Here is a 13,332-nt window from a genome sequence, read left to right as displayed (position 1 = left end):
TAATGTAGTTACTGGGAAGTGCTTTAATTTTCTGCATAAAATTATTAGTTAATTTTTGCATAAAATTATTAGCTAAATTTTTAGGGAACCATAAAGATTCTATAAAAATCATAAGCTAACTCTACAACTAAGGATTTGAAAAGCCTACTTTGTTAAGCTATTGGAGCAACCAAAATAATAATACCTCAAAACAGCAAATTCTAGTATTTCAGTCTATGGCCCTTTATCCCTTTTTTTATTTTTAGCTTTGGAGGATACAGAGTTCCTAGGAAGCTTTTGATGAAAACATACACCTAGCCCCCTGCCTATAAATAGGCAATTAAAATCCTAGCAATAGAGCCCAAAATATAGCATTTAACTATAACCCTAGAAACCTATACTATAAGCAAAAGATATTAAAGTTCCACAATAGGTAAATTATTATAGTAAGGTAGAGCCTTAGGTACAATACTCTTAACATGGATTTGTTAGGAAGAAATTGAAACAGTAAAATCAGTGAAGAAGCTACAGAAATGAAGGTCCTTGGCTTATCTTAGCTAGATTCTAATTTGTTAAACCAACTAGACTTCGAAAACCCACTCTTCAAACAAGCAATGAAACCCCCCAGCTGTACTAAAAAATGTTCAACAGACTAAAAGATACTGTTAAATTGAACTAGTGTGATGGCACACGCCTGAAATCCCAGCCATTAAGCTGTGGGGCATGATCAGTACTTCAAGTTAGTCTCTGCTATGTAACATGTTTAAGGAGAACATGAGTTACATGATATCCTATTTAAAAAATTATCAAATACCAAACAAGGGTTCAACTGACATTTCTTTTAATCCTTGCCAGTATTAATAAAGTGGATGATCATTTCATGCCACCATATTCATGCATATGTGTTATTATTTCTATGTTAGCCAAATATTTAACTTTCTAATTAGAGAGACTATATACCCCTTTAGCAAATCTAAAGTTATTTCAAAATTTTAAGAGGTTATTACTATTCAGTCAGCTTTCACACTGCTATAACACAAACTCAAGTGTCTTTTGTTGCCTGTGGTTCTAATTGCCAGCAAAGTAACTGTAGTTACCTTTTTGCCTCACGGTATGGTGATATTTTGTTTATAGTCTAACAAATAAAGCTTGCCTAAAGATCAGAGTGCAAAGCTAGCCACACTAGTTAGTCATAGAGGCCAGGAAGTGGTGGTACACACCTTAATCCCAGCACTCAGAATACAGAGGCAGAGAGATCTCTAATTCAAGGCCAACCTGAGCTACATGAAATTGATCCCGTCTAAAACAACCAGCTCACATAGGTGATCTCAGCACTTGGGGTTCCACGCTTTAATCCCAGCACTAGAGAGGAATTAAGGCAGGAAGAGAGAACTCAGTGCAGTCTGAAGTTTGGGAGATAGATGCAGTCTATAGATGCAGTCTAAGGACAGAATTGCCTTTTTGGTATGAGTATTAGTAGAGGTATAACTCTCTACAGGCTGGCCACTTTGCTTCTCTGATCTTCAGGCAAGTTTTATTTGTTAGATCATAAACAAAATATCACATTTTCCCTTCTTTGTCAGAAACTTAAAAAGAAGGCTATAAAGTGCTACATCACAGAATAAGCAATCATCTCCCTGAAGTAAACCTCAAGTATTCTGTATTTAACCAACCTTTGATTTCTATCAAGAACCCATATATTAAGGCTGACTACTTTCTTTATGCTTTCACTAATTCCATCCACTTATGCCAAGTTTTCATTTCTCCAAACTATCAGCATCTTCAGTCAAATGGGTTTGGTAGCTCTTTTGTTTAAACACTATTTTATACATCCAAAGAACAAGAATTATTCCTATTTAAATTTATGTTCCTTTCACCCAGTACCTCACCTTCATAGGATGTAACTGAGAACCAAACATGTAAATCTAGCTCAATGTTTAACGGGCATAGAATAGACCTTAAATTAGATTTGAGGCCTGTGTCTACACAGGCAAAATCAGACCTGGTGCTGTAAACATGGTCAAAACATCAAAACATGGCTAGGGGAGTCCTAGGCCCTAGGAGAGAACTTATTGATGTGGTTTTTCTAAAGTCATTGTTGTCAAACTACCTTTTAAATATTTATGTTTATATAATTTGTACTGCTCCCACACTTGGTCAAAGAAGCTTCTTATTAGAGTGGGTAGTGTTACTGCTCAAAGGGCTGAGAATAAGTGACTTTATGCTCAGCTGTAGATGGAACAACTGTTATCATCAAACTACCAGCTAAGGCTTAAGGAACACCATAGGGAGAACTGTAGGATGGGGAATGTGTGAAATGATGTCCTTAAGGCATGGCATGATAACTGTTCACACAAACTCACACCAGGGTGGTTACCTGCACAAGACCAAGCAAGCTGGAATTAAAATTGCAGCATGAAGTGGGGAGGGGTTCCTGAATGCCTCCCCTAAATGAAGAGCTGCTAGCAGCTGATGACTGCTGGAGGAGGGAAGAGTCATTTGGAAGGAGCACTAGTAGATTTCCCCATATGCCAGGAGGGAACCCCACATTAGTGTACACATGGGCAGCAGTAACTGGATTCAATGAATTAAAAGATGATAGATAGACAGATGACAGACAGAAATAGGAAATTATTTAAGAAAATAACAAAGCCGGGCAGTGGTGGCGCACGCCTTTAATCCCAGCACTCGGGAGGCAGAGGCAGGTGGATCTCTGTGAGTTCAAGACCAAGCCTGGTCTACCGAGCGAGTTCCAGGACAGGCTCCAAAACAATAGAGAAACCCTGTCTCGAAAAAAACAAAAAAAAGAAAAAAAAGAAAATAACAAAGGTAGGTAGATATATCCACAAAGTAGAAAATGTAAAAAACTACATAGTTTTAAAATTCATTTTATTACTTAATAACCCATGCTACATATAATTTGTAGCACAAAGCCAAATATACCAGACAGCAGTTTTTAAAAGCCTAGAGTATTCTACTAAAAGCAGGGGAATAATCATATATAACAAACAGCTCCTACCAATAACATAAAAAATATAAATTACAAACCTAAAGTACTAAGAAACACTCCCAAGAATAGCCGGGGAAGGGAGAGAGGTTTGTTATACATTCTCTTTCAAATGTTATTTACAGTTTAAAATTATGAAGCTATGAAATGTCCAAAAACAGCAAAACAGCTAAGCAATTTTAACACCAGAATACCATACACATATTTAAAATAGACTAGTAATAGCTTAATAGACCAGAAGATTACATTTAAAGAATACCTAACTTTCATATATATTGCCTTATAACCTAAGGAAGATTCTCAGCCCAGCTGTTCATCAGAATCACCTTAAATACTTAAAATACAAATTTCTGGACTCTTTTACCTAGTGAATAATGAACCTCCAGCACTGAAAATATTTCCAACACTAACGCGGGGCATAATACCACTTATTACATCAATTAAGAATGAACATGAATTAATCTACAATGGTTGAAGTTACTTACTGTTCTCCCCTCCTAACCATAAAAGTCTATTTATTATTAAGATGGTTTAGAATGTCAATGAATGAAAGTATATTAGTTACGGGAGAATTTTTCCTTATAGAAATCACTTCATATTTCAAAACAGTATGGTATGCTAGTTATTTATTTAAATAGCATAAATTTAAAGCAAAAACATAAAACTACATTTTCCCTCTTACAAAAATAATCTTACTCAAAAGATTTTCTAAAATTGAGAAAAGCAAACATTTTCTTCAAAAGAACTCTAATTATAGCCTTAAGAAAATTTGTGTACATAACACAAAATGTTACTCCAAAAATTAATAATGTTAAGTCTTAGTTGGAAAACAGTTCAGATTTTAATAAACATTGTAATAATCAAGAAACTAGGGACCTTACCCTAAATATGAACCTGAAAATTTCAACAAAAAGGGGAAGGATAGGACAGAGAGGGAAATAGGAGAGGACAAGTGAGTTAAATGGGGAAAACATGGGGCTTTAATTAAGGGAAGGGGCATGAATATAAAAATAGGGGAGAGGACAAACTAACAGTAAGGCTATCTGAAAAAAATTCATCAAGAATTATATCTATCTACCTAAAATTAAATATAGTACATAAGTCTGTGTATACATACTGTTTAAATGAAAATTTCCCATCTGGACTCACAATGTTCTGAGAAAGTGAGGGAGAGAGAGGGAGGAAGGGAGGGAAGAAGGGAGGGGGAAAGAGAGAGACAGAGAGAGAGAGAGAGAGAGAGAGAGAGAGAGAGAGAGAGAGAGAGAGAGAGAGAGAGAGAGAGAGAGAGAGAGAGAGAGAGAGAGAGAGAGAGAGAGAGAGAGAGAAACACCAAGCAAGAAGAGATGGCTTTGAGTTATCAATCAAGGTGGCTCAGAGGTTAAGAGCACTAACTGCTCTTCCAGAGGTCATGAGTTCAATTCCCAGCAACCACATGGTGGCTCACAACCATCTGTAATGAGATCTAGTGCCCTCTTCTGATGTGTACATGGAGGCAGGGTGTTATAGAAACTCCCAACATCACTATTGCTGCTGTCCTTTGAGGGCCCCAGAAGTAGAAGATTAAGTCCCTATTGCTGAAGACACCATTCACTTCAGACACAGGACCTAGAGAGCCTGAGCTGTATCTGACCTGAAAGTTTCCTTCATGAGGACTAGCTTTCATGGTACCAGAAGATGCCATGACAGCTTCCAAAGAAGGAAAGCCACCAACAGTCCTACCCAGCTATAAACCACAACAAGGTCCAACCTGGCATGATAACCCTAAGGGTGCAGTAATGGCAAGCATACGTTGGTGATAATCAACAGCTCTCTAATTGGGTTTAAGACCCACTTAACAAGAGGGAAACCATTTCTGATACTGGAAACCAAGACAATGAATGACCCAGGGCTAGTGAAGTCAAGGATCTTGGAGTAAAACCTAAAATTGCCCTCTTACTAAACCAGCACAGTTCTTAACTACATGTTAAATATTTACCCTTATAACTTGCCCCTCATCAAAGAAACTTCTCTTTGCAACAAAAGTCATTACAGAAAAATCACAACCAATCAGAATGCAGAGAACAAGAAATTGTGTGACTCCCAGTCTTAATTGATACACCTATAAGACAATTCCTGCACATAAGACTCAGGGATCATTTTGGAAGAGGGAGTAAAGTTTGTTAAGAACCAGAGGAACAGGAAGTTGGCTGTGGTGCTGTAGTTCCTAGAAATGTCAGAGAGGCTACACCCATTAAGTCTCATCAGCAGAGCTGCTTAACAAGACCTGAACAATGACACCACCAATGGACATGCTAATATGTAATGGGGAGAACTCGAAGGGCCTCCAGCCTAGTAAGGAATTATGGGCAACTAGGAATGCTGAAAGCAAGAGAAATGGTGTTCTCAAGGAAGAGTGCCCCAACTGTTTATCCAATAAGTCATCAGTCTGAGATCTCACACACACATACAGGTAACATTATAGAGACCAGGCAGGTTGCATTTACATACTGTGTGTGTGTGTGTGTGTGTGTGTGTGTGTGTGTGTGTGTGTGTGTGTGTGTAAAATAACAGAAAAAGAAGCAATGAAGCTGAGAGAAAATGTGTGGGGTGCATGGAAAGGGTTGGAGAAAAGAGGGAAATGATATAATTATTTTATAAATTCAAAAAACATCTTGTAAAAAATAGTTAGGGTTTAAAAACTAGAAGTATTACTGTGAAGAGATACACGAAAGCTATTTACTCTGAGTTTTCCCACCACAAGGACAAGCACTTAGGAAGCCTCCTTAGTGCTAATGAACCTGTTGGCATTTGGATAGTGACCTTCCCAACCTCCAAAACTGTAAAAACTGAGTTCCTATTCTTTATAATTGTTTCGATCTTAGGTATACTGCTATCCCAGCACAAACAGACTGAAACCATATAATGGATTTACACAGCAGTAAAAAATAAGAATTATCTTTACACACTGATAATGTAAAATAGACTAGCTGGGGAAATGAGGCAAGAGAGATAGATGTATGTCACAGGGCGGGAAATCTATTTGACTTTTAACTCCTTATGTTTTAAAATCATTCAGAGTACAGATAAGAAACTGTTAAAGTGTATGACCTGAAGCGTAGGAAACTGAAAGACTTTGAAGGCAGAAGGAGCTAGGCATGGTAGTGCTCATTTTTAAACCCAGGGGGAGTCAGAGGCAGGTGATGTACTAGGCTGGCCTGGTCTACATAATGAGTTCCAGGCCTGCCAAGACTACACAGTGAGACACTCCCACAAAAAAAAAAAAAGAAAAGAAAAAAGAGAAAGAAAGAGAGGGAGGGAGAGAGAAACCACATAACAAATGCATGGGGGCTATGAGGGGCCAAGTTATCTGAGATTTCATAATGTATAAGACTTTTGTAATCGATGTTTATTCACTCAGTGAAAAAGACTTACAAAATACCAAACTGCCATTACAAGACTATTTTACAAAGATCAGACTCTAAAAGAAAAATTTTTATATTGCTGAAAAAATTAATCAGATTTCCAGGGGTTCATCCCAAGCCTGTTTATATAATCCTAGAAAGCTACTAGAGTTAAGTTCCTTTAAATGTACGAAGGTGACTTATCAACTTTTTAACTTTTTTTTCTTGTGCATTTGAAATCTTATAAAGAAAGGGCTGGAGAGATGGTTTAGTCAGTAAAGTACTTGCCATGCAAGTATGAGGGTCTGAATTTGGATTCCCAATACCCAAGAATAAGCTATAAAACCCAAGTGTGACAACCCTGGTGCGGAGAGAGAGGAGGTGGAGGCAGCAGGTATCTGGGGCTTGCTAGCCAGCTAGTCTAGTCAATCTAGGTTTAGTGAGAGATGTCGTCTCGAGAAAAATGTCATGAGCTGGGGCGGTGACTCCATAGATAAGAGCACTTACTATGTAAGTATGAGGACCCAAATTCAAATCTCAAACACCACACACACACACGCTAGACATGGATGCACATACTTCTAACCATGGCACTGAGAAGAGACAAGTAGATCCCAAAACAGTGAGCTTCACTTCAGTGACAGACCCTGCTTCAAAGTAATAAAGACAGTGATAGATGAAGGTACCTAATATCTTCCTTTGGCTTCTGCACGCACACAAATAGGCGCATACTCCAGCACTCATATGCATAACCACAAGCACAACAAGCATGTACCAAAAAGAAAAATAAAGTGAAGATCACAGAGGAAGGCTTACAACACTGATTGATCTCTGGCTTCTATGGATGGATGGATGGATGGATGGATGGATGGATGGATGGATGGATGGACGGACGGACAGATGCAGATAAGAAACACACACTCATACACACCTGCATACACACAAGTACACAAATAAATACCACATACAAAAAAGGAGGAAAGGAAAAACCTTAAAAGCTACCCCCGAAAAAAACTTTTAAATAAGTCAACTATATAATATATATGTGTAATACAAAATTAATATGGATCTCATTAAACTGCTTTTAAAAATCTAATCAATGACTATCAGAAATCAGATCAGCAGTTACCTAGAACAACAATGTTAAGGCACAGGAAATGTCAAGATGCTAGAAACATTCAATTATCTTGATTGGTATATACGGCTACAAGATGCATATGTTTATATTATCAAGATTCCTTGAAATAAGTGCTTAAAACCTATAAATTTTATAGTATAAAAGTTATACCTTAGTAAAGTTATTAATTTATAGGAAACACTTGGAAATGAAGATTCCTAGGCTCCTCTCCCAGATACTATGAATCAAGAAACATTACTGGGACCCAGATAATCTACACTTTTTAACACAAGGCCATGACTGACTCTTCATATTTGAGGGTCACAAACTATACTCTGGGCTCTACTTACTGATCTAGCACAGTGTCCAATATGTCAATTACCAAAAAAGAAAAAAAGGAATGAAAGATAAACTTACCAAAGAAGGAAGGGAGGGAGGGAGGGAGGGAGGGAGGGAGGGAGGGACCAAACAGCTATCTAAATAATCCTAATTCTCAAGTTTGAGAAATATTAAATATATAATATACACACATATATACACCACATATACATACATACATTCACCTACAGGTTGTACTCACATAACAAAAATAAACTCTAAATGTTAATATTTCCAAGTCTAAGACATTGATTGGAGGCTCATCAAGTAAAGCTACCAAAATTACTCAGTTATGGCTCCAGAGTAGAATGGAATAGAATTAGTATGCTGAGGGTAGAAAAGCACTTGTCTCTAGATCTGACCCCTGAGTTTGATTATGTGACATACACAGTGAAAGGAAAGAGCTGACTCCAACAAATTGTCCTCTGAACTCCACATGCCCCCTGCACGTACACGCACACGCGCGCGCTCACACACACACACACACACACTCTCTCTCTCTCTCTCATTTTTACAAATTTAAAACTAAAAAAGACTCTTTTTTATTGTAACTCTTGGATTAGTGGGGAAGAGGGATATCTTCTTTATACTCTTTATAAAGCAAACATCAACTAAAACACAAATACATGAATATCCAAGACTCAAAATCCTCAAAATAATGTAAATAGCAGCAGCCCCATTCTTTCAAACACAAGGTATACTTTGCTCTTCTCAGTTTTCAAGGTACTTTTAAAGTTACTGGCTAGAGTACATAATCTTTAATATAACTGATAAGTCACCATCTTTAGGTACCCAGAAATTACTGCACAAAACCCTAATCCAGTTAACTATTCTGAAAGCAGGGTGGACTGGTGTATAAAAGGAAGTAGGTTTATGTTAAAACAGACATTTTAAGCACAAAAACAGATGTCTTTGTGGGGGCTGGAGCTGCTGGAGATCAAACCCAGGGCTTCATAGATGCTAACTAAGCTAATAATGCTCTGCCACTAAACTGCATGCCCTCTCTCAGAAATGGTTTTAATAGCAGGACCATTTCTGTCTATTGAACCTAATAACAAAGTTGGGACTTTCATGGTCTTTCTCATTTCACTTTTATTTAAAAGAAATTCACAGTACTTCGGATTTTGGGTGGTGGGGAAATAAAGGAAGGGACTTACGGAGGGAGAAGAAACAAGAAAAAAAATTAAATCATCCTCCTGTTTTGTAAGCGCTAACTTAAATGGCTGACACATGAGCAGAAGGGGCTAATGAAGATCTGAAAATCCATAGCTGACATCAAAGCTGAAGCTCTTAGTCATGGTAAGGTGCATTTTTATTAAGACTTTGAACCAGAAACCCTCCTTATTCTCCAAGAGGGGAAGAGGGGAAAGAAAAAAAAACTATGTCTCCCCAAAACCTAAATCAGTCATTGACTTCTACTATTTTCTTGTTGGACCCACTCTGGAATCTATCTTGTTTCGAAGTGACCTTTCCTAGAGATTACAAACAGGGGCCTTTCCCACTAGCTTCTGGTGGGCAGAATAACTGAATCCAAAATAAGAAAAATGCAACATGAACATCTTTGGTGTTTGTGTGTGTTTGTTTTTCTCACGACAAGACCACTAACCCACAACAACATCCTGCCCCACTGCACTTTTGACCACAACACAGGGAATGGGATCTACCTATTTCTGTCTCAAAGCTTGGTAAAATGCATGAACAAATCTCAACTTCTAATAAATCTGAAGATAGCTTTTCATGTCAAAATATGTAATTAGGTTTGCTCCAGACAATGTGGTCAAGCAACACTACTCTACTGGTCAGTCCCAACCATACACAGTCCATGATGAATATACATACCAGAAAATTATATGACCGAAACCAACCTGTCTACAGCTGGTCATAAAAGCCGCATAGCTAATTCTTCTTCCTATTTCCTGTTCAACACTTTTGTTGTTAAAGCACAATCCTTTAAACTGCCCTAAGGCCTGACACTGGTTCAAATATTCCAAAAGACTGTGTCTTTGGGAGCAATGCACAAATCCACCTAATCCATTTTCTAACTTCTGAAATAATACCAAAACTTTTTCATGTAGTTATGTACAAATTATCTTATCTCTAAACCAAAACCAGCACCTATAAATTGCTAAGTTAGGAAATCATGCATCAACTTTCCATAAACACACAGAAACTTGGTTCTCAATTCTGTAAGCCTGAATGTATATGTGATATTTTTAATGAAAGTGTAACGAGGACCAGGTTCCCTCTCATTGCCCTATCATGGCTGAATGACACGTTGCTATCATGTAAACTACCAATAGCTTACACATTTCTATCATAGCTCCATTCAAGCCCTAAAGACTCGAGTCCCATTCAGCTCGATGGAATGAAAGATTGTTTCCTGCCTCCAGAAGAAACCGTTTATGTCCAGGGACTCTACAAGTTGTACTCCCGCAGGACGCATGAAACCTAGAGTTTCCTCAACTTCTCACCAAAGAATGCACATACATACGTAAGAAGGAGAAAAAAAAAAAGGAAAAGAAACGCTTGTTACTCCAAATTACCTATTCCTCTGAGTTCTCAGAAGAGATCAGAAGGATGTGTTTCCTTTTCATCAAAATTAGAGAACCAAACAACTCTTAAAGTTGAACTATTTAGCAATAAACTTGCCAAGATTTAAGTACTAAGTAATGATTTCGGTAACTTAGCAAACATATGGTCATCACAGATTCTATCCCTTCAACTGAAAGAAGGCAGACTTGCAACAGTGTACTCTAAAAAGTAACTCAGCAAAAAAGAAATGTGTAAGAAAATAACTTAGCCGCTTATTTCATACTACATAAAAAGTACCAAATGGAACTCTGGAGTGGAAAATGTGAATGAAATGGCCTGCTCTTTTTCCAGCATGTGGGGGAGGAAAGGAAATGAAAAGGCTTAAGAGAAAAACAGAATACTGAAATTATTTCCAAAAATTAATTTCCTTAAACTTCTCTAGTCCGGGTCTGCCCACACTCCCCCTCCCCTTTCCCAACACCAGTCTCATCCTTTACACCTCCTCCCGGGGGCGCCCTTTCCAGACCTTCTCTTTGCCTTTTTCCTAAAAATTAAACCCAAACTAAGATCGGGATGCGTCTCGAGACTCGCTCGCCATCCATCAACCTTCCTGGCTGCGCCCGGAGAAGGGGGAAGCGAGCAGCAGCACGTTGGTTGGAGTTGCTGCAGCCTCCTCCTCCTCCGCCGCCGCCGCCGCCGCCGCCGCCTCCACCGCCCCAGCCCAGTGCATCCTTCTTCCCTCCCCGGCTGGCCCATAGAGAACCGGCACCGAGCTCGCTCACTGATCCCCACCCTGCTCGCCCGGCCCACACGCCCACGAGGGGACCTCTGGCCAGGCTGCTCCGGCTGGAGAACCGGGCAGGCCAGGCCGCGGGGCCGAGGCCCGGAGGAGACGCAGGAAAGGCTGGCTTCGGAGGCGGCCGAGGGCTGGGCTGGGACGGGGCGGCTCCGGCGGCTCCAGCCTCTGAGGCCGCGGCTGGCTCGTCGGCCCGCCCGTCCGCCCGCTCCCCGGGCCTGCCCGCCAAGGCGCAGGAAACGCCGCCGCCTCGGCTGGGCTCAATTCAAACTGTCACCGCGGCCGCCTCCCCTCCCCTCCCCCCGGCCGCCGCGCCCCGGGCCCTCCGCCTCCCCGCCGCGCCGCTCGCCCCTCTGCCCCCCAGGGCGTTCCCCAGCTCTGCCGGAGGCCACCGAGCGTCCGCGCGTCCCGAGCCGGGGCCGGGATGGCCCGGCGGCCGGGGGCTGAGGCTCACCCATGGTGCTGCAGTTGACGCTCCTCTCCTCAGCAGCAGCGGATCTCGCACTGACCGACATCCCCTCCCCCCTCCGCGACCAGCCCCGGCGCGGCGCAGCCGCCGGATTCTCCAAAGCCACCTACGCCGATTCCGCGGCGTAGCCGCCCGGCGTCGCTGCCCCACTTACGCACGCGGCAGCAGGCGGACTGCCCCACTGGTTCTCGCCCGCCCTGAGGCTTCCGGGCCGAGCCGAGGCGGCTACGTTCTCGCGAGATTACCCACCTCCGCCGCCTGCCGCCCCGCTTCGCTTCCAGCATGACTTCACTGGCGCCGCCGCCGATTTGCTGCGCCTCCCTGACCGCCATGTTTACATTGGCCGCGTCTGGGCACTTCCGTTGTCGTGGACAGTAGGGTCTTTTGTATGTTTCTGCAACACCGCTTCTAGGACTAACCGCGCTACTTTTGTCACTGGAAGTCCTGGGGACGCGGAGTGGGAGCGGTGGCTGGGGCGCGAGGGCGGGGTCTTGCCCGGACTAAAGATGGCCGCCGCCAGAGCCTCCCCGCGCAATTTCACGTCAGGTTTGGGAGCCGCGGGAGCCGCGGGGTTGGCCTCGGCGACTCCTTACGGAATTGGCGTAAGGCTGGGAGGCGCAGCTTAAAGAGCCAGCTATTGGAAAATCGCCCTCAGGGTGGGGGCCCCGCGCAGGCCCTTCTGCGGACCTGACGTCTTTATGAAAGACGAAAAACAGGCAGGTGTGTGTTCTCCCGTCTGTCACGTTTCCTCGCTTCGGGGGCTTTCAGTGAAATTAGGCCCCGCTTGCCCCGACACTTCCTCCTTGTCATTTCTGGTGGTCTGGCGCAGTGGAAGGGCCGACTTGAGCAGTTTCCCCTGAGGACTGCACACACTCACGTTGACTCACCTTGGTCCCCTCTCTGCTCTGGGTGAGGAAATGAATGGAAACTGTGAAACTCAGTGAAGAGTTGAGGGTGTTTGGACGTGTCATTTGGGAACCTTGCCTCACATGCATCCTAGTGAGAGTATTCTCAATTTTGTCCTTAGTTCCTTCCTTGAAGACTCTTCTCTGTAAAGTTCAAGAACGTGTGAAGGAATTTTGCATACAAAGTTACTGTGAGCACTAAAGAAATCTTCACGGCTGCCTAGTTGTGTCAGTGAAACAATCCTAATGGGATCGGTAGATTACATTGTTATTAAAAGGTTTGTACACAGCCGGGCGTTGGTGGTGCACGCCTTTAATCCCAGCACTTGGGAGGCAGAGGCAGGCGGATCTCTGAGTTCGAGGCCAGCCTGGTCTACAAGAGCTAGTTCCAGGACAGCCTCCAAAGCCACAAAGAAACCCTGTCTCGAAAAACAAAAACAAAAAAACAAACAAAAAGGTTTGTACACAGACTGCTATATGATGAAACTCAAAGAACTAAAGCTACTAACGTGAAAATGGATAAGTACATTAACACTATTGAGGGGGAAGCAAGTTACAGAAATGAGCTATTATGAATAAAAGTTTTTAAATGAGAAGCCGTGAAATCAAAGTGCAAGTCTCATAAATGATACATATAAAATGTAAGATAATGGCTACTTTTACTGAGGAAGAGAAGGGAATGTAACAGAAGCGTTCCACTGAGCCTGTTATTATTTTCTATCCAGGTAATCTGCAAAAAATGTGGCAGCCAAAAGTTAAGGTATGTTAA

General features: G+C 41.7%; 1 protein-coding gene across 2 annotated transcripts in view; it reads right to left on the bottom strand.

The window, feature by feature from the left end:
- Positions 1-11,805, bottom strand: part of Septin7 (septin 7) — a 61,551-nt gene extending 49,746 nt beyond the window's left edge. Inside the window, exons 1-2 of one of the 2 annotated variants that reach the window (XM_005078503.4) lie at positions 11,644-11,805; positions 9,735-9,736 (exon numbers count right to left, since the gene is read on the bottom strand). In XM_005078503.4, coding sequence (XP_005078560.3) covers positions 9,735-9,736; positions 11,644-11,704 — 63 coding nt within the window. In that variant the 5' untranslated portion in view covers positions 11,705-11,805. The remainder of the gene's footprint in view (positions 1-9,734; positions 9,737-11,643) is intronic. The other variant, XM_005078502.4, reaches the window with a different exon arrangement.
- Between the last annotated feature and the right edge of the window lie 1,527 nt (positions 11,806-13,332).

Source organism: Mesocricetus auratus, unplaced genomic scaffold (genome assembly GCF_017639785.1).
Source record: "Mesocricetus auratus isolate SY011 unplaced genomic scaffold, BCM_Maur_2.0 Super-Scaffold_100022, whole genome shotgun sequence".
NCBI lineage: Eukaryota > Metazoa > Chordata > Mammalia > Rodentia > Cricetidae > Mesocricetus > Mesocricetus auratus.
This window is presented reverse-complemented; position numbering and strand designations above follow the sequence as displayed.